The 22,765-nt window shown below is 43.0% G+C and overlaps 1 protein-coding gene across 2 annotated transcripts in view; it reads left to right on the top strand.

Annotated features, from left to right (window-relative positions):
• Dennd5a (DENN domain containing 5A) overlaps positions 1 to 22,765 on the top strand; it is an 80,528-nt gene that overhangs the window by 49,953 nt on the left and 7,810 nt on the right. For both annotated transcript variants that reach the window (XM_038341029.2, XM_038341024.2), the window contains exons 8-15: positions 186 to 420; positions 2,051 to 2,201; positions 2,822 to 2,915; positions 7,371 to 7,502; positions 12,066 to 12,218; positions 14,763 to 14,847; positions 18,610 to 18,694; positions 19,131 to 19,259. In XM_038341029.2, the coding sequence (XP_038196957.1) occupies positions 186 to 420; positions 2,051 to 2,201; positions 2,822 to 2,915; positions 7,371 to 7,502; positions 12,066 to 12,218; positions 14,763 to 14,847; positions 18,610 to 18,694; positions 19,131 to 19,259 (1,064 nt within the window). The remainder of the gene's footprint in view (positions 1 to 185; positions 421 to 2,050; positions 2,202 to 2,821; positions 2,916 to 7,370; positions 7,503 to 12,065; positions 12,219 to 14,762; positions 14,848 to 18,609; positions 18,695 to 19,130; positions 19,260 to 22,765) is intronic.

The following is a 22,765-nucleotide window of genomic DNA, read 5'->3' as shown; positions in this document are numbered from 1 at the left end:
ACTCTTTCTCTAGGCAAAGGTTTTATGAGAGTTAAGGAAGGGGAGAAGAGTTGTAGTTTTGGTTTTCATAATGACCTAGGAGGCTTCATAGAATTGTCCCACTTCAGCCCTTGGGGGTATTGCTGTTTTTGGTCAGGGCTGTCATGTTCTCGTCCCTGCTGATTGCTTCCTTTTGGTCGCACTAGGCATCCTTCCTGTCAGATCAGCCTGAGCCCTACCTGCCCTTCCTCTCAAGATTCCTCGAGACCCAGATGTTTGCATCTTTTATTGACAACAAGATCATGTGTCATGATGATGACGATAAAGACCCCGTTCTCCGGGTCTTTGACTCGAGGGTTGACAAGATCAGACTGTTGAATGTTCGGACACCTACTCTTCGGACATCCATGTACCAGAAGTGTACCACTGTGGATGAAGCAGGTGAGATGTCTTTCCTCTAGGGCTCCATCGCTAATGTGTCCCTTTTCCTAAACGAGTCTGCTGCTTTCTCTGTTTTTGCCTTTGAGTATGTTAGCACATGACCTGTGATGCTCTTCTTTATTATTTTATTTTATTTTATTTTTGTTCTTTTGAGACAAGACTTCTGTAGTCCTGGCTGTCCTAGAATTCACTATATAGACAAGGCTGGCCTCAACTCACAGAGCAACGCCTGTCTCTGCTTCTCAGCACAGAGACTAACGGTGTGTGACACCACTCTTTGCTTTCTTCCTTTTGTTTTGTTTGTTTTCTTTTGGCCTGGAAATCTTTTTTGTTTGTTTGTTTGTTTGTTTTTGGGACTGAGCCTTGACTGGCCTCGAACTGCTCTGTAAACCAGAGCTGGCCTTGAATTCCTAGAGATCCACCTGCCTCTCAAAATCATTTTTGTTTCTGGGTTTTTTTTTGTTGTTGTTGTTTTGAGACGGTTTCTATGTGTACCTCTGACTGCCTTGGAACTCACTCTGTCGACCAGGCTGGCCTTGAACTCAGAGATCTTCCTGCCTCTGCCTCCCTGTTGGGATTAAAAGGATGTGCCACCACAGCCTGGCTTCAAAGTCGTTTTTAAAGTCAGGATTCCTGTCCGGTGGTGGCATATGCCTTTAATTTCAGCATTCAAGAGGCAGAGGCAGGGGGACCTCTGTGAGTTCGAGGTCTACAGAGTGAGTTCCAGGTCAGCCAGAGATACACAGAGAAACCCTGTCTCAACAAACCAAAAGCCAAAAACAAAAGCAAAACAAAAGAACAAATGAGGATGCCCAGTCCTTTTCATCTTGCATTGTACTTGAAAATGGCCGTATTCAAACAGCCAGGGGCTGTGAAGGCTCTGCTTGTCTGCCCTTCAGCTCTCAGCCCATCTGTAGTCCGGGTGCTGCATTTGCAGTGTTCTGAGTCACTCTTGTCTGATATGTAGTCTCATGAGTCTATTAGAATACAGTGTTTAAGCTGTGGGATAAAGAGCTAACTAGCCCTCATTTTTAAGGTTTTTTCAGAAAAAGAGATGTCATAGTGTCACTTGAGGCAGTTTGCAGAGCCCAGAAATCCCTACAGATGTTCTAGAACAAACTCTTTGCCACTGTCCATATTGCCAGCCTTTGGGACTGAACCAGACTCTAAGGTTCCCCTTAGTGTGTCCCAACAGAAAATACTCAGGTCAGTTAGCTGAGCCATTAGTAAGAATTACCTCATTTATTTCTAAATTTTAGGGACTACTGTCCCTCATTGCCTGATGGCAAGTGTTTTGAAATCATATGTCTGTTTTCCTGCTTGTGTATATTTCAGGAAAGAAGGTAAAAATCATTTTTTTTCACTCTTATCTTGGCTAGAATTGAAGAGTAGTCACTTTTAAAAAAAAGTTTGACAGAGCCGGGCGGTGGTGGCGCATGCCTTTAATCCCAGCACTTGGGAGGCAGAGGCAGGCGGATCTCTGTGAGTTCGAGACCAGCCTGGTCTACAAGAGCTAGTTCCAGGACAGGCTCTAAAAGAGCTGCAGAGAAACCCTGTCTCGAAAAACCAAAAAAAAAAAAAAAAAAAAAAGTTTGACTTATTTATTTATTTTTTTAAAAATCTCATTCAGAAAAAGCAATTGAACTACGTCTGGCAAAAATAGATCACACTGCGGTTCACCCACATCTTCTTGATATGAAAATTGGACAAGGAAAATATGAGCCTGGCTTTTTCCCTAAGTTGCAGTCTGATGTCCTTTGCACTGGGCCAGCTAGCAACAAGTGAGTAAACCCTAGAGGTCCTCCAACCTCACTACCAAGCGGAGTAATCGGTGGCATCCAGAGTCTAAGCTAGTGTGGTTACTCAAGACCTCAGAAATTTTAAAAACAAATACGGACAAAACCCAAACTATTTAGGTGCCAAGAGTGTCTGTCAGTGTTTGTCTCCACTGTACAAATTTAAGATAACTATTCCCAGAACTCGGAGGCAGCCAGGATGCAGGTAGGTTAAAACAGCCTCATACCTGAACCCCATATAAATTGGAGATAAAATGGGTAACGTGGCCTGATGGTTCTTTTCTTTTGGAGATGAGTATATGTAGCCCAGACAGCTTTGTATCTGCATGTGAAGTTTGGTAGATATTTCAAGACAAATTCTCTCAGTCTTTGGAGCGTGCTCTCTCTTTGTAGCTGCTTATCCCTAAGGACTTCATATTGCTTCCAGTGGCTTTCTGTGCTTACCATCAACTGCTCAGACATTCTCATTCTCTTTTGTCAGTTGGCTTTACTTTTTAGTGGCTTTTTTTTTCTATTTTGAGACAGGGTCTCTCACTGTGTAGACTAGGTTGGCTTAGAACTCATAGAGTAGAAGATATTCTTAATGGCCTCTTTGATATTGTCAGGTGGACAAAAAGGAACGCCCCTGCCCAGTGGAGGCGGAAAGACCGGCAAAAGCAGCACACAGAACACCTGCGCTTGGACAATGACCAGAGAGAGGTATGGCACCTTGTGAATGGCAAGGACTCCTGCTCTCATGCTCCACTGATCTTTTGTGTGCTCTACCAGCAGTGACCTTTCTCCACAGAGAAGAGCTTAAGTGTGGACCTTGTATGTTCTCTCTCTGCTAACCCCCTGCTGAGTGTAATACAAACCTCAGAAGATGGCAAGCTGAAACTTCAGAGAAATGCCTTTAAGATTAGGACTTCTTGTATGTTAGGAAAGGAGCTAATTTTATTAAAATATAATGGAGGAAAGTGAACTGGGGTAAGTTCTGTGACACTGAGTCTGAAGGTGGAGGACTTCTCCCTGTGTCTTAGTTCTCTGGCTGACTTGACACAGTCCAGAATGGGCGGGGGGAGTCAATGTCTAGATTAGGTTGGCCTGTACGCATGTCTGTGGGGGATTATCTTGATTACCTTAATTGATGTGGGAAGATCCTTTTGCTGTGGGTGACACCATTCCCTGGGTTAGGGATCCTGAATCGTATAAAAGTAGAGAGAGCAAACCAAAGACCAGCCTGCATGCATCCTTGCTCTCTGCTGATTGTGGATATGATGAGATCAGCTCCCTCAGGTCCTGCTGCTGGGACCTCCTGTGTGATAAACTGTGATGCACATCTGTGAGCCTCAATCAACACTTTGTACCTAAGTTGCTCTTGTCAGGATATTTTATTGCAGCAATAGAGAAGAATGGAGATTGTGGACCTGGCTTTATTTTTGCCCCCTATGTGGATAAGGAGATGTAGTGGCATTTCAATTGTATTTTAATAATTAAAGACTACCTGAAGATCTGAGAGTAAAACAGTCACACTGGTCAGCCTTACAGACCAGGTAATAGTAACACACACCTTTAGTCCCAGTAGCCACAATGACACGACATGCACCTTTAATTCCAGTAGCCACACTAGTTGCCGTAGAAACCAGGCGGTACGTGCCTTTAATCCCCACACTAGAGAGGATTATAAAACAGGAGGAAACAGCTCTCAACACGCAGTCTCATTCTGAGGTTCCTGGAGGCAGGATTGCCACTTTCAGACTAAGGTTGAGTAAGAACCAGTAGCTGGTTGCTTTGCTTTTCAGATCTTTAGGTTGAATCCCAGTTTCTCTCTCTGAGCTTTTATTAATCATGCTTCAAGGAGAGGGAGGGATAGTGTCTTGCTTTGTTATTGTTCTGCTTTGAAGAGATGTCACAACTAAGGCAGCTCTTATGAAAGAAAGCTTTTAATTGTGGACTTGTGTACAGTTTCAGAGGGTTGATCCATCGTGGTGAGGGCCATGGTGGTAGGTAGGCAGGTATGGTGCTGGAGCGATAGCTGAGAGTTTACATCCTGATCTTCAGAGAAAGAAAAAGGGGGTGGGGAGAGAGCCTGGATTGGGCTTTTGAAACCTCAAAGCCCACCGCCAGTGACATTCTTCCTCCAACAGGGCCCTACTACCTAACCCATGGTTCTTAAACTGTGGGTCGTGACCTCTTTGGGTTGGGGGTTGCACATCAGATATCTTGCATATCAGATATTTACATTATGATTCCTAACAGTAGCAAAATTACAATTATGAAGTAGCAACAAAAATAATCTTATGTTTGGGGGTCAGTACAACATGAGGAGCTGTATTAAAGGGCCACAGCGTTAGGAAGGTTGGGAACCCTGTCCTGACCCCTCTCAAACAGCTCCACTGATTAGGAACCAAGCATTCAAATATAGGAGCCTATGGGGTCATCTTCATTCAAACCATCACAGTGGTATTGCAGATTATTGGATTTATTTCCTGAATCCTCTCTGCTGCAAGCTGAGTTACTGCTTCTTAGCATAGTCTCTAGTTTTAAACTAGCTGAAGACCATGCTTTAGATTTGTTGCAAAGCCTTTCAGGAACTTAAAAGACATTGTGATTTTTCATCTTAACCAATGAAATTCAGTCAGGAAGACTGTTTTCATGTGTGTCTAGCACCTCAGTAAGTTTGAAAATAGCTTGTTTCCTTGACTTTTTTTAAACTTTCTTTTTTATTCTTTGTGTCTTTCACATGATACATCTCTGTTCCATTAATTTTCCTGTCCCTTCATATCTGCCCTCTGCCTTTGCAGCCTTTCCCCCAAAATAAAATAAACTAAAATTTAAGAGAGGAGGAAAAAAAAAAGAAAAACCAATCTTATCATGGAAGTTATAGTATGACATAGTGAGTCATGCATTAAACCCTTTTATCCATACATTTTTACTTTTTTTTTTAACTTATTTTTACTCTTTGCAAGTGTTCATTGCAGAGTTCATTGGTCTGGTTCGAGGCCTCTGGTTTCTGCTACACTATCAGTGGTGGGCCCTCTCTGAGACTCTTTTTGGATATCCTGTTCTTGCCCTGTTTGTGGAGATCTTGGAGCCTGCAGCTTTGGGTCTGCAGGACTGGTCCTTTCACATGCTCCTTCAGATCACAGATGAGTGAATGTTGGGGTGGGACAACTTGTAACACACTGGTTCTGAGCCTGAGTAGTTAGTTGCAGGGTTTGTCAGCCCTCCAGGGTGAGCTCTCTTGCATTGCCCTGGCTAGTTCACTTCTTGCAGTCATGAGCAAGGGGCAACACTAGTTCCCCTGCTTCCATGTCCTCAGGGTCGGTTCTTCCACATCTACACCTTCAGGGCCAGCTCTACTAGGCATGGCGTAGGGGCCACATTTCCAAAGTGCTGCAGCTGCTGAGGGAAGGGACAGCTCTCCTGCTCTTATGACCTCAGTGGCAGCTCTTTCACATGCCTCAGCCATTGATGAACCGGGGGGGTGGGGGGAGGAATCTCCCCTACCCATGCTGCCACCTGACAGATGAGTAATAGGGACAGCTCTCCCATGCTCACAACTTCTGGGCTGGCTCATCCACACCTCCATCAACAGGACTGGCTCTATTGTGCTGCCCAGACAAGGTGTGGGGCCTGCTCTCCTGGTGGGGAGCAGGGACAGCTCTCCCACTTGCCTCAGATGTTGGTGGCTGTGCTGCTGTGTGACAGATGAGTAATGGGCACGACTCTCCCATGCTTAAAGCTCTGGGGCTGACTCACTCTTGGCTGTTTTTTAAAGAAGTAAGTGAAAACTTGAAAGGCTGGTTGTAGCTCAGTGCTAAGAACACTTGTCTTATAGGGGTAGGCCACTAGAGTTTCACCCCAGCACCACAAAATAATTTGTTAAAAAATTTAAGGTATAGTTATGAAATTTTTACTACTGGTCTATAAATTATGTTTAGACTTTTGTGCTGTTGGGATAGGTTAATTGATACTGGTGTTCTAAATCTCTCACCCCATCTTCTCCTGTTTTTAGCTGCGTTTGTTGTACTGTTGGTCAGAATCACTGACTGGGTGAGCATCTGAAATACTAAGATGACAAGGAGGCAGCCGTTTCCTCAGAGTATGTGTATTAGGGAGTTGAGACAGGCACACAAGTAATCAAGTAGAAAAATCTTTTGAAGGAGCCATGCGAAGGGCAGATCCTCTCACAATCATTGGTGAGAGAATGTGAAGATCATTTTTAGTGGGATAATCAACAAACAACTATTTAGAGGAGGAGTCAGTGTTTGTTGAGGCCTTAGGGCTCAATAGTTTTGTTACAGAGAACAACACTTCCAAGTAGAGGACAGGATCTAAAGCTGCGTGTTATATAAATCAGGCTGTGGAAGACTTTTGGAGGAGAGAAACAGAGAGAGAGGGATAGATAGCCAGTTAGGAGGCAGATAGCAGTTGGCAGTAGGGGTAGATTAATGGGTCAGAACATAAAATGGACAGTGTTGTAGTACTAGAGATAATATGGAGGGGGGCGCAATAGTAGGATAAAATGCTGGTCATAAACCTGAGATGTCAAGAATGCCCATATAGTATATGAAATTGATGTGGACTCTGTATTAAACAGCATACAAAGAAATAGCAATATGCTGTAGAAGAGTAGAAAGTATGGTTGTTTCCTTAGTTCCTGATTTAGCAAGATTAAGGCAAATAAATCCTTTTTATGTGGTGAGACTAGTTCAGTTTCTTTCATCATGGTGGATGAAATGATTATCACAGTCACATTGCGGTTTGATTGGATTTGTTCAGTGAGCTGTGTATGCAGTAGCAGGCATGTCCAACCTGTGGACTTCTGACTACATGCGCCCTGGGATGCAGCCTAACATAAAACATTGTGGGATCAGTTTGTTTACTTATTGTGATTTGTGACTCCACTGCAGGATTCTTAGGTACAAACTTTGTAGAGGACAATATCATGTCATAATGTCAAAAAGTTGAATATGCCTGCTAGTATGTATGCGTGCACTGTGCACAAGAACACATGTATAATAAGTCCCTCTTGTGACTTTAAATCAAAGGTAATTTATTATACCTGGTCAGCAAAACCAGAAATCGTATTATTTTGGTTTTTTCCCTTTAGTGCAAGAATGGTTTCTGTACACGGACATAAAAGGTCTTTGTTTTTTCTGTTTGATGTAGAAGTACATCCAGGAAGCCAGGAATATGGGCAGCACCATCCGTCAGCCCAAACTGTCCAACCTCTCTCCATCAGTCATCGCCCAGACCAACTGGAAGTTTGTAGAAGGCCTGCTGAAGGAATGCCGCAACAAGGTGGGCTGTGGACACCTGAGTGCTACTGCACCCTTGGCAGTGAAAAGGAGGTCATTGCTTGGCCCCAAGCACTCCTTTTTTAGTTAAAAAGTGTGTGTGTGTGTGTGTGTGTGTGTGTGTGTGTGTTTTGAGACAGGGTTTCTCTGTGTATCCCTGGAACTCTCTCTGTAGTCCAGGCTGGCCTCAAACTCACATAAAACTGCCTGCCTCTGCCTCCTGAGTGCTAGGATTAAAGGTGTGCACCACTACCGCCCAACTAAAGTCAGGACAGCTTTGTAAGTCACTTCTCTCCTTCCCTCTTCATGTGGTTTCTGATGCTCGAACTCCTATGATCAGGTTTGCTTGGCAAACCTTGCTCTACTCCTTATATAATGGGATAATACTAACCTTAAAATCTTGTGGCCTTATTAATTATTACAGATTGCTTTGCATATGTGGAAATGTTTTTGTGTCTCTATTGTGATCTGATAGCAATCACTTTTCATGTCTGAAAATAATAGTTTGTGGGATTCTTATTCCATGTTAACTCAATGTTTGTTGTTATTCAGTTTAAGCTTTAGTGGTTTGGATGTTTTTGTCAATACCAAAAGAAAGATTAATTTTTAATATTTAAGTTATAAATGTAATATAGTTGGGGGAAGATGCTTTTTCATTCCCAGCCACTTAGACCCGAAATAATCACTCAGAAACTTTATTATTTGCAATACTGTTTGGCCAATAGCTTAAGTATATTGCTAGCTAGCTCTTACATCCTAAACTAACCCATCTCCATTAATCTGTGCATCACCATGAGGTCATGACCTACTGGCAAAGTTTCAGTGTGCTCCAACAGAGGCATCTGTCTCCAGCGGCTACATGGCTTCTCTGAATGATTCTGCCTACTCTCTCTCTATATATCTCTTTCAGCCTGGTTTTACTCTGTTAAGCCATTGGCTGAAAGCAGCTTCTTTATTAACCAATGGCAATAAAATATATTCACAGCATACATCATGTCCCATATCACCTCCCTTTTTCTGTCTAAATAAAAAGGAAGGTTTTAACTTTAACATAGCAAGATTACATATAACAAAACAGGTATCAAGCAAGAATTATAGTTAAATCTTATATCTACAATATTTATATCTACTTTTTTTTATCATAACTAAGGAAAGCTATATCTATTCTTCAACTCTATGAAAGACTCCAGAAAGATATAGTATATTACCTAAGTAAACAGGAAGTGCATTGTAAGCAACTTCTAAAACTCTAGAATTGACAGAGACATATTACTGCCTGAATAGTCACCCAAAGTTCTTCTGTACCATTGGGGCACCCATCTTCAGCCTACAGGCCCATGATATCTGGCAGACTTTTCCATTAAGCAGGAAATTTTGAAGACAGTTCAACCTCTATTGGCAGTTTGTCGGTCACTTTCTACAGGATGTCATGCAGACTCTTTCATGAAGCAGGAACCCAAAGGACTGTCTTACCTTCTTTAGGCAGCTTCAGCACTCATTTTTCTATGGGTCCTGCAAGTCTAGTCAAACAGTTCAGGCAAGAGAAGTTTCTTGCCCAAATGGCTAACAAACTCTATGAGGAGCCTCTTCGATACCCATCATCCTCTTGAAGTAGATTGGTGCTGCCAGGAGCAGATATGTCTTATTGTCATGAAAAGTTCTAAGTTCTTTTTTTTTTTTCTTCTGTTTGTTTTTTGCTTTTGGAAACAAGGTTTCTCTGTAGCTTTGGGGCCAGGCTGGCCTCGAACTCACAGAGATCTGCCTGCCTCTGCCCCCTGAGTACTGGGATTAAAGGCGTGTGACACCACCTCCCGGCTTCCTAAGTTCTTAAAACATTTTAAATGCCATATTTTGTAGTCTTTGAAAGGTTTGAAGATTAACTGATATATATCTATATCTAGATATATATCTAGAAAACCTAAACTGATATATATCTAGAAAACCTAACATGGACTACAAGCTTGACTGTTATAGATGACTATTAACCTATATTTCTTTTTTTTTATTTTTTTAAAATTTATTTATTTATTTATTTGTTTGTTTATTTGTTTATTTATTATGTATACAATATTCTGTCTGTGTGTATGCCTGCAGGCCAGAAGAGGGCACCAGACCCCATTACAGATGGTTGTGAGCCACCATGTGGTTGCTGGGAATTGAACTCAGGACCTGTGGAAGAGCAGGCAGTGCTCTTAACCTCTGAGCCATCTCTCCAGCCCCTTAACCTATATTTCTTAATTTTACATTTTTTTTTTTTTTGGTTTTTCGAGACAGGGTTTCTCTGCAGCTTTTTTAAAGCCTGCCCTGGAACTAGCTCTTGTAGACCAGGCTGGCCTCGAACTCAGAGATCCGCCTGCCTCTGCCTCCCGAGTGCTGGGATTAAAGGCGTGCGCCACCACCGCCCGGCCTTAATTTTACATTTTTAAATGAGCTGTACAAACACAATATCTTAATTAAGAGCAGAAGTATACATATAACAAAATTATATTGATAAATGAAATTTCTTTCTCTTTTTTTGTATTTAAAAAAAATTTAAGATAGGGTTTCTCTGTGTATCCCTCACTGTCCTGGAACTCACTCTTTAGACCAGGATGGCCTCAAACTCAGAGATTTTTTGTGTCTGCCTCCTGAGTGCTAGAATTAAAGGCATGTGCCACCACTGCCTGGTCCATAAATGTCATTTATAATAAAAAAAAAATTCTTTTTTTTTTTTTTAGTATCATAATTTTTAGGACAACTCAGATGTTTATCTCTGCTGCATCCTGATAGTTATTAGTGAAATTAGAAGAAATTCTTACTTTAAGAAAGTTGGGCTGGAGAGATAGCTCAGTGGTTTTTAATTCCACTGAACAAGAGTCCAGATTTTTGGACCAAATTAAGCAAGCTTTATTTTTCTGTCACACAGGGCTATCTCCCTAAAGCAGGGTACAAGAAAATAGCATTGAACATAGGAGAAAGTGGTGTTTATATTAGCCCCCAAACTGCAAGACTATGGGGTTTTCAAGGGTTTTGGTTACATAGAATTTGGCAGAACATTTTAAAAATTTTGGTATAACATCTTATCAGGGTGGAGATTAGGGCATAGGGTGGGGAATATGTCAAATTTCAGAAAATTGGTCAAAATATGGTTTACTCCAAGTTTCATAGAAAGCAAGAATGAACTTATTTTAACCTTGTAACAAGATTTCTTTTAATCTTAGATGGAGTCAGGCTGGTTCATCAGGTGAAGACACACTGCCAAGCCATCTGATTTCACACATGTACCTTGGCACTTGTGCGCGCGCTCTCTCTCTCCTCTCTTACACACACACACACACACACACCACTAAAAACTTAAAAACAAACAAACCTAGAATAAGCAGGGCATGGTGGTGTGCAACCTTTATTTTAGTCTTAGCATCTGAGCCCTGAAGAGGTAGAGGCAGGCAGATCTCTGAGTTTGAGGCCAGTCTAGTTTACATAGATCCTGTTTCAAAAACAAATACAAAAAGCTAGTTTATCAGAATTGACATTTTAAATTCAGACTTTTTAATTTCAAGATTTTATTTATTTATTTATTTTTAGGTTTATTCTATTTTGTATGAGTGCTTTGCCTGCATTTATCTGTGCACCACATGCACACATGGTGCCTAAAGAAGTGGTGAGCCTCCGTGTGGGTGCTAGGAATTGAACCTGGGTCCTTTGCAAGAACCAGCACTCTTCAGCACTAAGCCAGCTCTTTAGCCCAGGATGTTTTTTTTTTTTTTTTTAATTATGTGTGTGTCTCCGAGATTGTGTGTGCTTGAATACAGCTTCCCTCAGATGCCAGAATCGGATATCAGTTCTCCTGCAGCTTGAGCTACGGGCTGTTGTGATCTGTCCAGTGTAGGTTCTGGAACTGAGCCCGAGCCCCTGCCTTAGCCCTCTTACAGGAGCAGTATAGGCTCTTAACCCTGAGCTTTTTGTTTCCAGCCCCTAAGTTAAAAAAATTGTTTTAAACTGACAGTTGGTTCTGAGTTACTTGTGATTCTCCCATATGTTTCCTTTCCTGCCCTTGAGAACATTGTTGATACAGTTCTTGAAAGGGTTTCTCAATCATCTTTGACACTGATGATGTTGTTAAGTATTTACAATAAGCATTTATAGAGTTTTACCTGAAATTATACTCAATAACTTCTTGTCTCCTTGAGGGTTATTTCAGATATATTTCTAGGTTATATGTGTGCTTGAAGGTTTGTTCAGCACATTTATTCAAGCAGTGAGAATGGGAGAATATCAGATGTGGGAATGAATAAAGGATTTTATTCAACTCTTTTTATCTCATAAAGGCAAAGGCTTGACTCCAGAGTGATGAACTCCCTTGCTAGGGTTACATGCTGATAGCTGTGTTTTTTTTACCTCCTTTCCTGGACTTTGAAAGCTTGCACTCCCCATACCTGACCTATATGTCAGTAAGTACACTGTCCCTGGGGCTTCTTCATACTGTCCTTCACAGCCCAGCACATGTGCCTTGCAGGCTGCCATAGCCCTCTGCAACCGTGTGTGGTTCTACTCACTGTAGGGCTCTATTCTGCTTTCCCACTCCTAGACCAAGAGGATGCTGGTGGAGAAGATGGGCCGAGAGGCTGTGGAGCTGGGGCACGGAGAGGTGAACATCACTGGTGTGGAAGAGAACACCTTGATTGCCAGCCTCTGTGACCTTCTGGAAAGGATCTGGAGCCATGGGCTGCAAGTGAAACAGGTAATGGTCTAGTGTCTGGTTTCACTTACTAGTCTCCCCTTCCCAGTGCATCTTGAGCTTATTAACACTCTGTAGCCCTTTAGTACACCTTATGTGGTGACCCTCTGCCATAAAGGTTTTTTGCTACTTCATAACTGTGATTTTGCTACTTTTATGAGTCATAATATAAATATCTGATATGCAGAATCACTATTTGACCCCTGTGGAAAGGTTATTTGATTCTCCCCCTCAAGGGGTCTCGACCCACAGGTTGAGAACTGTTGCCCCTTACTATCTGTCTAGCTTGGCTGGCTTTAAAGGCAGAACAAAGTGCTTCGAGAATGAGCCATGAGACAGCTAAACAAATGTGAATTCAGCTTTTTTTCTTAAGAATAAACTTTGTACTTTAAACTTTATACTTAAACTTTATACTAAAGAATAAACTTTAAAGTTTTTAAAAACTTTAAAAATGTCGTCTTTCTTTGGAGTAAGCTGCAGGTCAGCTGGGTGTATTCTCTAGCTGTTGGTGTGTCTGAGGTAGGATGGGTGAGCCTAAGCTCAGGAAGCACCAGGCTCGCACTGGTTTTAGAGCCCGAGTAGAAACGAGGCTCTCACTGAAGGGTAAACATCTCCTTGAGGAGGAGCTGAGTGGGTTTTGTTTTTTTTGTTTTGTTTTGTTTTTTGCCACATAATACTCAGAGAATTTCCTTATTTCAGTGATATTTCAGTGATGTACTTTTAAGTGGGTGTCAAAGTAGCATCTTTGTTTAATGTATTTGTTTTGAAGCAGGGTCTCATGTAGTCCAGGCTGGCTTTGAACTCTGTACACATTCAAGAGTAACCTTGAACTCCTGATCCTCCCAAGTGCTATTACAGACGTGTACCACCCCTGGCTGGTGCAGTGCTAGGAATCATATCCAGGGTTTCATGTGTGCTAAGCAAGCACTCCAGCATTTGACCTGTATCCCCAGCCCTTTATATACTTAATTTTTTTTGGGGGGGGGTGTTGTTTCTTGAGAAAGTGTTTCTTTGTGTAGCCCTAGCTATCCTAGAACACACTCTGTACACCAGGCTGGCCTCAAACTCAGAGATCTGTCTGCCTCTGCTTCCCAAGTGCTGGGATTAAAGGTGTGTGCCGGGGGGGCTGGAGAGATGGCTTAGTGGTTAAGAACACTGCCTGCGCTTCCAAAGGTCCTGAGTTCAATTCCCAGCAACCACATGGTGGCTCCCAACCATCTGTAATGAGGTCTGGTGCCCTCTTCTGGCCTGCAGACATACACACAGACAGAATATTGTATACATAATAAATAAATATTTTTTAAAAAAAAAGGTGTGTGCCGCCACTGCTCAGCCTTTTTTATTTTCTTCTTGAGACAGTGTCTCTCTCTGTAGCCCTTGCTGTCCTTGGATATCTGATCCTTACGCCTCCACCTCTGGAGTGTAGAAATTGTAGGCATGGATTGCTACAATGGGGATTTATGTGGTACTGTCTTGGTGTCTGCTGGGCAAGCACTCTACCAACTGAGCCACATCTGTAGCACTGAGATAGTGCTATCCTAGTAGTAAGTGCTGAGATATGATAGCATCTATCATTATCACTTTCATTAAATACAAAATTGAAAGACTTTGTAAGAGTATTATAAATTCTGTTACTAACATAATACATACTATATTTTTTATCAACCACATAGGAACATGACCATGAATGTGAAATATTTGTCATCTGTGATAGTTATGAAGGCTGGGGAGATGGCTCAGTTGGTAAAATGCTTGCTGTACAAGCCTGATGACCTGAGTCCAGTCTCCAGAACTCATGTAAAAAAAGCTAATGGTGGTGAGTGCCCATGAGGAGGAGGAGAGGCAGGCTCACTGGACAGCCAGTACTTGATGAACTCCAGGTCAGTGAGAAACCTGTCTTAAAAAACAGGATGGGCTGGGCGGTGGTGGCGCATGCACTTGGGAGGCAGAGGCAAGCAGATATCTGTGAGTTTGAGGTCAGCCTGGTTTACAGAGTGAGTTCCAGGATGGCCAGGAGTGTTTCACAGAGAAACCTTGTCTCGAAAAACTAAAACCAAACCAAAACAGAACAACTCCCAAGATGGAATTGGGTGTGGTGGCACATAATTTAATTCCAGCGCTCAGGAGGCAGAGGCAAGAGAATCTCTGTGACTTTGAGGCCAGCCTGACTTATTCATCCCAACCTGCAACGAAGGGCAAGAATGCCTTTAAATATAATAGGAAGTTTAGAAGCTGTTTATAAACTTTCATAGGCTAGGCATCTGTTCTATGGGCAAGAGCTGACCTATCTCCACCAGAGCATTTAGAGGTTGTCTTTTACTTTCTTAATCATGGGTCCTTTCCATGCCTTTTGTATTTTAGTTGGGAACCATTTCAGCTTGATGTTCTCTTCTGTTCTGTCTTCCTGGATTTTAGTAGAAGATGATTTGTGTACATTGTGTGTGTTTGAGGGAATTGAAACCAGACGCAGCACTAATACTTGTAGCAAAAGCTGCTGTTTGCGTGCTGAACATCATAACAGCTGTTCATCCCTCCCATTGGTTCCAGGGGAAATCAGCCTTGTGGTCTCACCTGTTACATTATCAGGAAAACCGGCAGAGAAAACTCACATCGGGAAGCCTCAGTACCTCAGGTAAGGCCTTCTGTTCACCTGCCCCTCGCTGGAATGATCTCGATTTCCCTGTCCAGGCCAGTGATGCTTTGGCTTTGAATGTTTTCTGTTTTAAAGATAAAGTCACCTGGCTGGAGAGATCTCAGCTCAGTAGTTAAAGAGTGTTTGCTATGGTGTTGGAGAGAGGCGGCTCAGTGGTCAGAAGCACTTGCCACTCTTCCAGAGGACCTGGGTTGGGTTCCCAGCACCCACATGGTTGCTCACAGCATTTGCGGCTCCGGTTCTGGGGAACCTGCACCCTTTTTCCCGGGCATGAATGCAGTGTGCATATGTGCAGACATGCAGGCAAGGCACTTGTGCACATAAAAGAAAAATAAAATCTTTTTATAAAAAAAAAAGTGCTCATTGTTGTTGCAGAGAACTAGAGTTCAGTTCCCAGCACCCATGTTGGGTAGATCACAACCTGTAACTAGATTTCCAGGGGCTCAAACATCCTCTTCTGGTCTCCATGGATACTCAAACACAGTGTAACCCCCCCACCCATACACACAAATAAAAATAAAATAAATCGTTTTTAAAAAATGGAGCTCCCAGGCTAACCAAACGACTGTACCACTGCAAAACAGGTTTGCTTTCATTATCTATTAGTCGACCCCATTATTTTATTTTCTGTTTTTTTCTGAGATGGGGTATCTCTGTAACTTTGGAGCCTGTCCTGGAACTCACTCTGTACACCAGGCTGGCCTCAAACTCAGATCTGCCTGCCTCTGCCTCCCAAGTGCTGGGATTAAAAGTGTGTGCCGCCATTGTCCTGCTTTTTTTCTTAAGATTTATTTATATAACCAGGCAGTAGTGGCACACACCTTTAATCTCAGCACTCGGCAGGCAGAGGCAGGCAGATCTCTGTGAGTTCGAGGCCAGCCTGGTCTACAAGAGCTGGTTCCAGGACAGGCACCAAAGTTACAGAGAAACTCTGTCTTGAAAAACAAAAACAACCCCCCCCCCCAAAAAAAGGAAAAGAAAAATATTTATTTATTATGTATATAGTGTTCTGTCTGCATGTTTGCTTGAAAGGCATAAGAAGGCACCAGATCTTGCTACAGCTGGTTGTGAGCCACCATGTGGGTGCTGGGAATTGAACTCAGGACCTCTGGAAGAGCAGCCAGTGCTCTTAACCTCTGAGCCATCTCTCCAGCCAGTAGACCCTTTTGATCAGTAAAAGCATACTATTTTGGGTTTTACTATGGTCCTGGTGTTTACAGGAAGTGTGCTCTCTCTCTCTCTCTCTCTCTCTCTCTCTCTCTCTCTATATATATATATATATATATATATATATATATATATATATAAATTTTTTTAAACATCATTTATTTCTCTGAATGAGCATGGAAATTATTCTATTAGCTAATTCTGTGTCCTTCCTTGGAACTCAAGTCAAGAGCCCAGCATGAACAAACCTTTATATTTCCTTTCTGTTTCTAATTTAATAAAAATGTCGAACTGGGAGTGCTGCTCCGTGATAGAGCCTTGTCCTGGGTTCAGTCACCAGCAGAGTGAAAAATATTGGAGTTGATTTTTTTGTTGTTTTTCGAGACAGGGTTTCTCTGTAGCTTTGGAGCCTGTCCTGGAACTCAGTCACTTTGTAGACCAGGCTGGCCTCGAACTCACAGAGATCCACCTGCCTCTGCCTCCCGAGTGGTGGGATTAAAGGCATGCTTCACCACTGCCTGGCTGGAGTTGATTTTTAAAATCTTTTAATTAATTTATTTCTCTTATCACATGTATGAGTATTTTGCCTGCATATGTGTGTGTGCACCACGTACATGCCTAGTAACTATGGAGGTCAGAACAGGCATTGTGTTCCCTGGAACTGGCGTTATAGCCAGTTGTGAGCCACCATGTGGGTGCTGGGTAAACCTTTGGTCCTTGTTGCAGGATTATTTGATCACACCAGTGAGCCCTGAGATTGTGTTATTTACTGGAAAAACCTGTTTCTAGTTGTGGTAGCTCAGCCCTAGCACACACCTTTGATCTAAGAGCTTTCTTCTTGAATATTCTAAACAGGACTAAATAAAGTCAACCATAGGTCAAAAGTCAGAGCAAGCAAGCAATTGACAGGGAGTGAAGGTAGAATTGTTAAGAAACAGTCACAGAGTAAGGGGGGTGTTAGGAGGACGTAGAGACACAGAGAAGAGAGGTGTTGGAGATGGTGTGGGAGAAGGAGGAGGCTTCTGGGATTTGGCAGAGAAGGTCAGCAGGGTGCCCTCTTTGCTTCTCTGAGCTAGCAGGTTTTTACCCCAGCATCTGGCTCCTGAGTCTTTATTGGTAAATTCAAACAATTGAGATTTTGTTAAAAACAACAGATTCTCTAGGAGAGTAGTCAGTGCTCTTTATTAACTGCTTAGCTTTCTCTCTAGATCCATCTCCACCCTGCAAAACAAAACAAAAACAAATACAGCCTGTAGTTTGTAAGGGACTACTACAGGGACCATCTAGTCCAGCTGTTTTACTTTATGAGAAAAAAACCTGAAGTCCCAAAAGGAGCAGGATGATTATAAGATCATCAACTAAGTTAATACAAGTCTAGGTTGGGAGCAGTCTGTCTACTCATCTAGGGTCCTTCATGCCATCACGAAGCGTTTCTTCCCATATGTATACTGGTTCCTTTACAACTCTCTTTATGTCCTCCTTTCCTCCTCCTCGCCAGAGGGAGTTTAGGGCTTTTTTTCTTTTTTTCTTTCTTTCTCTTTTTTTCTTCTAATTTTGGCTCTTTGAGACAGGGCTCTGTGTAACCCTGGCTGTCCTGGAACTTGCTCTGTACCAGATTGGCCTTGAACTCAGAGATCTGCCTGCCTCTGAGATTAAAGGCAAGCACCACCACTACCTGGCTTTTATTTATTTATTTTTAAGCGACAAGATTTCATTGTGTTCCCCTGGCTGACCTGGAATTTGCTATGTAGACCAGATGGCCTCAAACTCACTGAGATCCATCTGCTTTTGCCTCCCCAGTGCGGGGACTAAAGTTGTGCACACCATGTCCAGTCAGCTATTCTTAGTGGTAAAGGTAAGTTAAGTGGAATTTTAAAAAATGGACATGACCTTCATGCCCTTGAACCGTTGACCTTCAGGTAGCTCTGGATATAGGTAGATAATTGGCCGAAGACCAAGGACAGACATTCTTGAAGTAGCCTCTGAGGTAGTTTGGTGTACTTTGTGGGTGCGTGAGTCTCAGAGTCTTCTCAGGAAGTCTGTGACAGTTACTGCTAAGCAATAAATTGCAGCACAATATTCTCAACAGCTTGGTGATGGAAATGCTAAGCTTTAAACATAGGGCCTGGCACCAGGTCAGAGGTGTGGCTTTCCTTCTGGAGGTCCTAAGTGTTCTGGAAGAGGTTCATTCTGGAACATTCTCTTGGCACTTTTGAAGGCAGAATTGGAAGTGAGTGGTAGCTCCAGGTGGAAGTCCTGCTTTCCTGGGTCATGTTTTAATTGCACACGATGAATTGAGAGCCAGATCTGTGCTCAAGTCCCTTCTGCCACAAAATCAACTTTGCTGTGACTCACTGTGTTAAGTGGAAAGACTGCACCCTTTTTTGGCTTTCTTGAAAATTATTCAAGAATTAAATAATATGCAAAAAATCTAATCTCTATTAGAAATTTAAGAATGTTTGTGAATGACTGATTAAGCTATTAATGATATACCCCACTGTTTGCTGTAGAATTTGCAGTTTGAAATGTGAGAGAGTTGGCTCTTTGGATGCTCAGGTCTCTTTGTTGTTCCAGGAATACTTCTTGATTCAGAACGGAGAAAGTCTGATGCCAGTGCCGTCATGTCTCCCCTGAGGATCTCCCTAATTCAGGATATGAGGTCTGTCTGTGCTCATCGTGAATTAGCCACTAAAGTCTTGTCTCAGCTGTTGCTTGGGTGTGACACTCAACCCACAAGATCTTGGGGCTGTAAAGCATTTCAACTAACCCAGCTAATTAGGAAGTCTTCATTATTGGTCTTTGTGTAGTTTATGAAAAGGTGGTTTCCATGGTATTTTGGTGAACTATACCAGGAGAGAAAGAGTACAGGAGAACATTTCACCACCTTAGGGTTTGGGATTAGCCTGGTTTGTTGAAACCTGTATTCTCTGATCTTTCTCCTAAATTGAGAGAAATCTGTCTGGCAAAGCCACATGGGAGAATGAGAGTGGCTCTCTCTCAGGGTGGTAGGGTTGTCTTGTCTACCTTCTTTGGCTCACAGGTGAGGCTATGACAGTGAGTTCATTTTCTACCCCACTCTACACTTTTTCCCTTAGGCACATCCAGAATATTGGGGAAATCAAAACTGATGTGGGAAAGGCCAGAGCATGGGTTCGACTGTCCATGGAAAAGAAGTTACTCTCCAGACACCTGAAGCAGCTTCTTTCAGACCACGAGCTCACCAAGTAAGACCACTCCACTTGGAGGAGAACAGGGTTCCAGGGTTGGCAGGGGATGAAAAGGGGGAGTGCATGTCACTGCAGCAGCGTGCGGCATGTCACTGCAGCAGCGTGCAGTCAGACCCAGGCTGTGGACAAAGTCCCTATATCAGCAGAGGTATACTGCTTTCTGATCCCTCTCCTCTTGGTCTGCATGCCTAAAACCAGTGGGTCCTCCTCTTCTTCCTGGTACCTTTTGGTCATGAGGCGTTTTTTTTTTTTCTTTCTGTTTCTTTCCTGTCTCAAGAAGCAAAGGGTTGGAAAATTAAAAGGAAACTTCCAAGTTTCATCCCCTTATCTCTTTTCTGAGTCTGCGGTCAACCCAGAACAGCAGTTTCATTTGTTTCTTCCTTGACTGAGCCTTCCCAGAACTTTCAGATTGCCCCCAGAATCTCTCCCTCCACACCTCCCACTAGGATAGGGAGGGAGTCCAAGGTGCTCACACTTCCCAGAGACTCCAAACCCAGGAATAAGAGGTCCTTCTTTCTCTGCCTCTCAGATGACTCCCCCGTGTCCTTTCAGATACAGAACATCTGACTTTTTTGTAGCTTGTTGTTGTTAGTGGTGATGGTGGTGGAGATTAAGGACCTTACACAAGCGAGGCAAATGTTGTAGTACTTAGCTAGTAAGTCTTCAGCCCCAATCTTGTTTTTTTTTTTAAGCTCTAGCCCTATTAAAGAGGACGTTAGTTTAAAATTCACTCAGTATACAGTACTTTCTTACTGATGTTCTGACCCTTAAAGTATTCCAGTGACTAGAAAATGAGATTTGCTTTCACAGATTGCACTTCGGAATATAGGAGAGAGAAAAGAGTACTACATCAGCAGAGTCCCCTGGTGTTAGCCCACATGGCATTGCTATAACAGAATACCCAATGTTGGATATTTTATAAAGAAAAAAAGATTTACTTATTTTACAATAAATGGGATGCTGGAAGTTCAAGATCAGGCAGCCATATCTATTCGACCTATGGCAAGGGCTTCCCTGGCTACATTGCAGCACAGAAAAGGTAATCCCCACATGCAGAAGGGACACAGTGCATGGAGTGGTCTCGGTTTATGTTAACCTTCTGCTCTCGTGGCCCTCGCTCCACAAGAAGACCACCGTTAACCCCTGCTGAGAGTGCTGCTCCTCTGGCCCAGGTGCTTACCTCAGTATCACCACACTCGGGCCAAGCTTCAGCACCTAGGCCTTTGAGGGAGTTCAGTCAAACCATGCCCATCCTGTATCTTTCTCTCCAGTCACTCAGGGCTTCAACAACGTGCCATACGTTCCTCCTTTGCAGGTGTCTTCCGTTGTTCTTGTTCACCTGTGTGACTCTAGTCTCATCCTCTCTCCGTCTACCAATTGCTTTAGGACCTGGTCAGAAGTTTTCTTTACCAGAGCTTTCTTGGATGCCTGGGCTGTTTGTCCTCATGAGGCATTTGTGATAGCATTTGTGTGGTCCCTCCCTTACCACTTAAATGCTACGTTATCTATTTGTTTGCTGATTGTTAAAGTCTGCCTACATTGAGAAGGTGAGCTGTGTGCCTTTCCCAGTGCTGTTCTGGCTGCTGCCGCGTGTCTAGAAGAGATCAAGCTGTGTCTGTGAAATGTGTGCCTGACTGCCCGCCCAGGCAGGAGCAGAACCATCTTGGAAGAGTCAGTCTTGATAGACTATTCTTTAACCTCTGGCATTTTCAGCTAGCTACTAAGACCGTTGGTAGCTTGGAGACTGAAGAAGGTGGAGGGGGCCTTATATTCATGAAATTCATTGAGCCACAAACTCTAGAGGAACAAAGTAACATCCCTGTTCTGAGTCCAGATCTCCTTGACTTCTCCGTGGTGGCTTCCTGCTGCTGTGTCGTGCTTCCTTTACCTTGAAACTGTTGTGTGATGTTGTATGGCTGCAATTGTCCTTCTGCTCTTTTATTTTTCCTCCTTAAAAAAATTACAATATTCATTTATTGTGCCAGTGTGTGTGTGTGTGTGTGTGTGTGTGTGTGTGTAGGTCAGAGGACAACTTCTTGGTGTTCTGTTCTTTCACCGTGTAGGTGTCAGGGTGGAACTCAGATTTCAGACTTGGCAACAGGCCCTTTTACTCACCGAGCCATCTCACCACCCTGCCTCCTGTTTTCTTTCTCCCCCTGCTCTTTGAAGAACGTTGGCTTCAACAGTCTTCCATTCTCTGCATATGTGCCATTTCTTTGTCTCTGTCTTACTTGCTTTCTCTCACTTGATCTCACCCACTCATGCCTTTAGTCACCTCTGAGCAGGTGACTTCCATCTCTGCAGCTTGTAGCCCTGCCCATTCTTCTGAGCTCCAGTCCTGTATTTATTTCCATTAGACCATAGGAATAACTTGGAGAGAATAAGGCAGGCTTCACATCCCATGGTTAACTTCCTTCCCGGTTTGCAATGTCATTACTGTTCTCTATGAACATCTGCCATCTTCCCCACTCTCTCCCAACATCCACAGTCCAGAGTAAAGTCAGTTTTGATGCCACTGTTCTGTGCCCTCTAGAGAGGCCGAGTCCTTAGCTCCCACCTTCCCTGGCTCCTTGCCTTCCTTGCTGCTCTGTTTTATTTTAGTCATCATCCTCTTTTCAACCTCCCACCACACCAACTAAAGTTCCTAAAATTGGCCGTACTTCTCCTTTACTTCTAAGGCACAATGTAGAAACCCATTACTTAACAAAGCAAATTGCAAGTCATTAGCCTGAGGATGTAGGGCCTTCCTTTGTTTTGTTCTAGCCTAACTTTCCAGCCTTATTGCTACTTGATCATTTCTGGGCTCTCGGCTCTAACCACTCTGATTTCTACACTTCTTTTCCCTGTGATTTAGAACATCTGTCTGGTGCTGTTCTCTAGACCCCTCTTGATCTGAAAACATTGCGAGACTAAGCTCACTGTTTTTTAAATTCCTAGAAAGATTCTTTGATCTAGTAACTTATTATATGTATTGGCATTTACCCAATAGAGGGCAAGCACTTCCCTTCTTAGGGACCTTTGGGTGAGGTATTTCATAAACTTCTGTAGCTGGTGGTGATTGTAGTGTGGACAACTAGAATAGTTATCTCCCTTTTTCTCTGTATTTCTCTTTGACAAGGGCCTGAACACTATGCTCTCAGCATCTCCCTTTTTATGGAAGGTACCATTGTTGTCAAACCCCAAAGGGCCTAGAATTAGGCAAAGGAGTTGGCCTTTGGTGTGCTGTCTCTTACCTGTAAGCTGGGTCTGAGGTAGGAGCAGGACCCTACCCTGCACCACCTCTGGAAGGCAGTATTCTGACTCATACTTTCAGGTCTGGAAGGCTTGAGATGTAGCCTGGTAATGAATGAACACCACAGACCTTGTGCCAACAGTGTTGTGTTACCTCCGATGGACTGCAGACCAAAGGAGACTCCATGGCCTGCTCCATGTGACAGTCTAGTAACATCAGCATGTGATTTCGTTGGACCTGCTGCAGCTTAAGCTCTTTTCTTCTAGCCCCA

Source organism: Arvicola amphibius, chromosome 1 (genome assembly GCF_903992535.2).
Source record: "Arvicola amphibius chromosome 1, mArvAmp1.2, whole genome shotgun sequence".
NCBI classification, from domain to species: domain Eukaryota; kingdom Metazoa; phylum Chordata; class Mammalia; order Rodentia; family Cricetidae; genus Arvicola; species Arvicola amphibius.
This window is presented reverse-complemented; position numbering and strand designations above follow the sequence as displayed.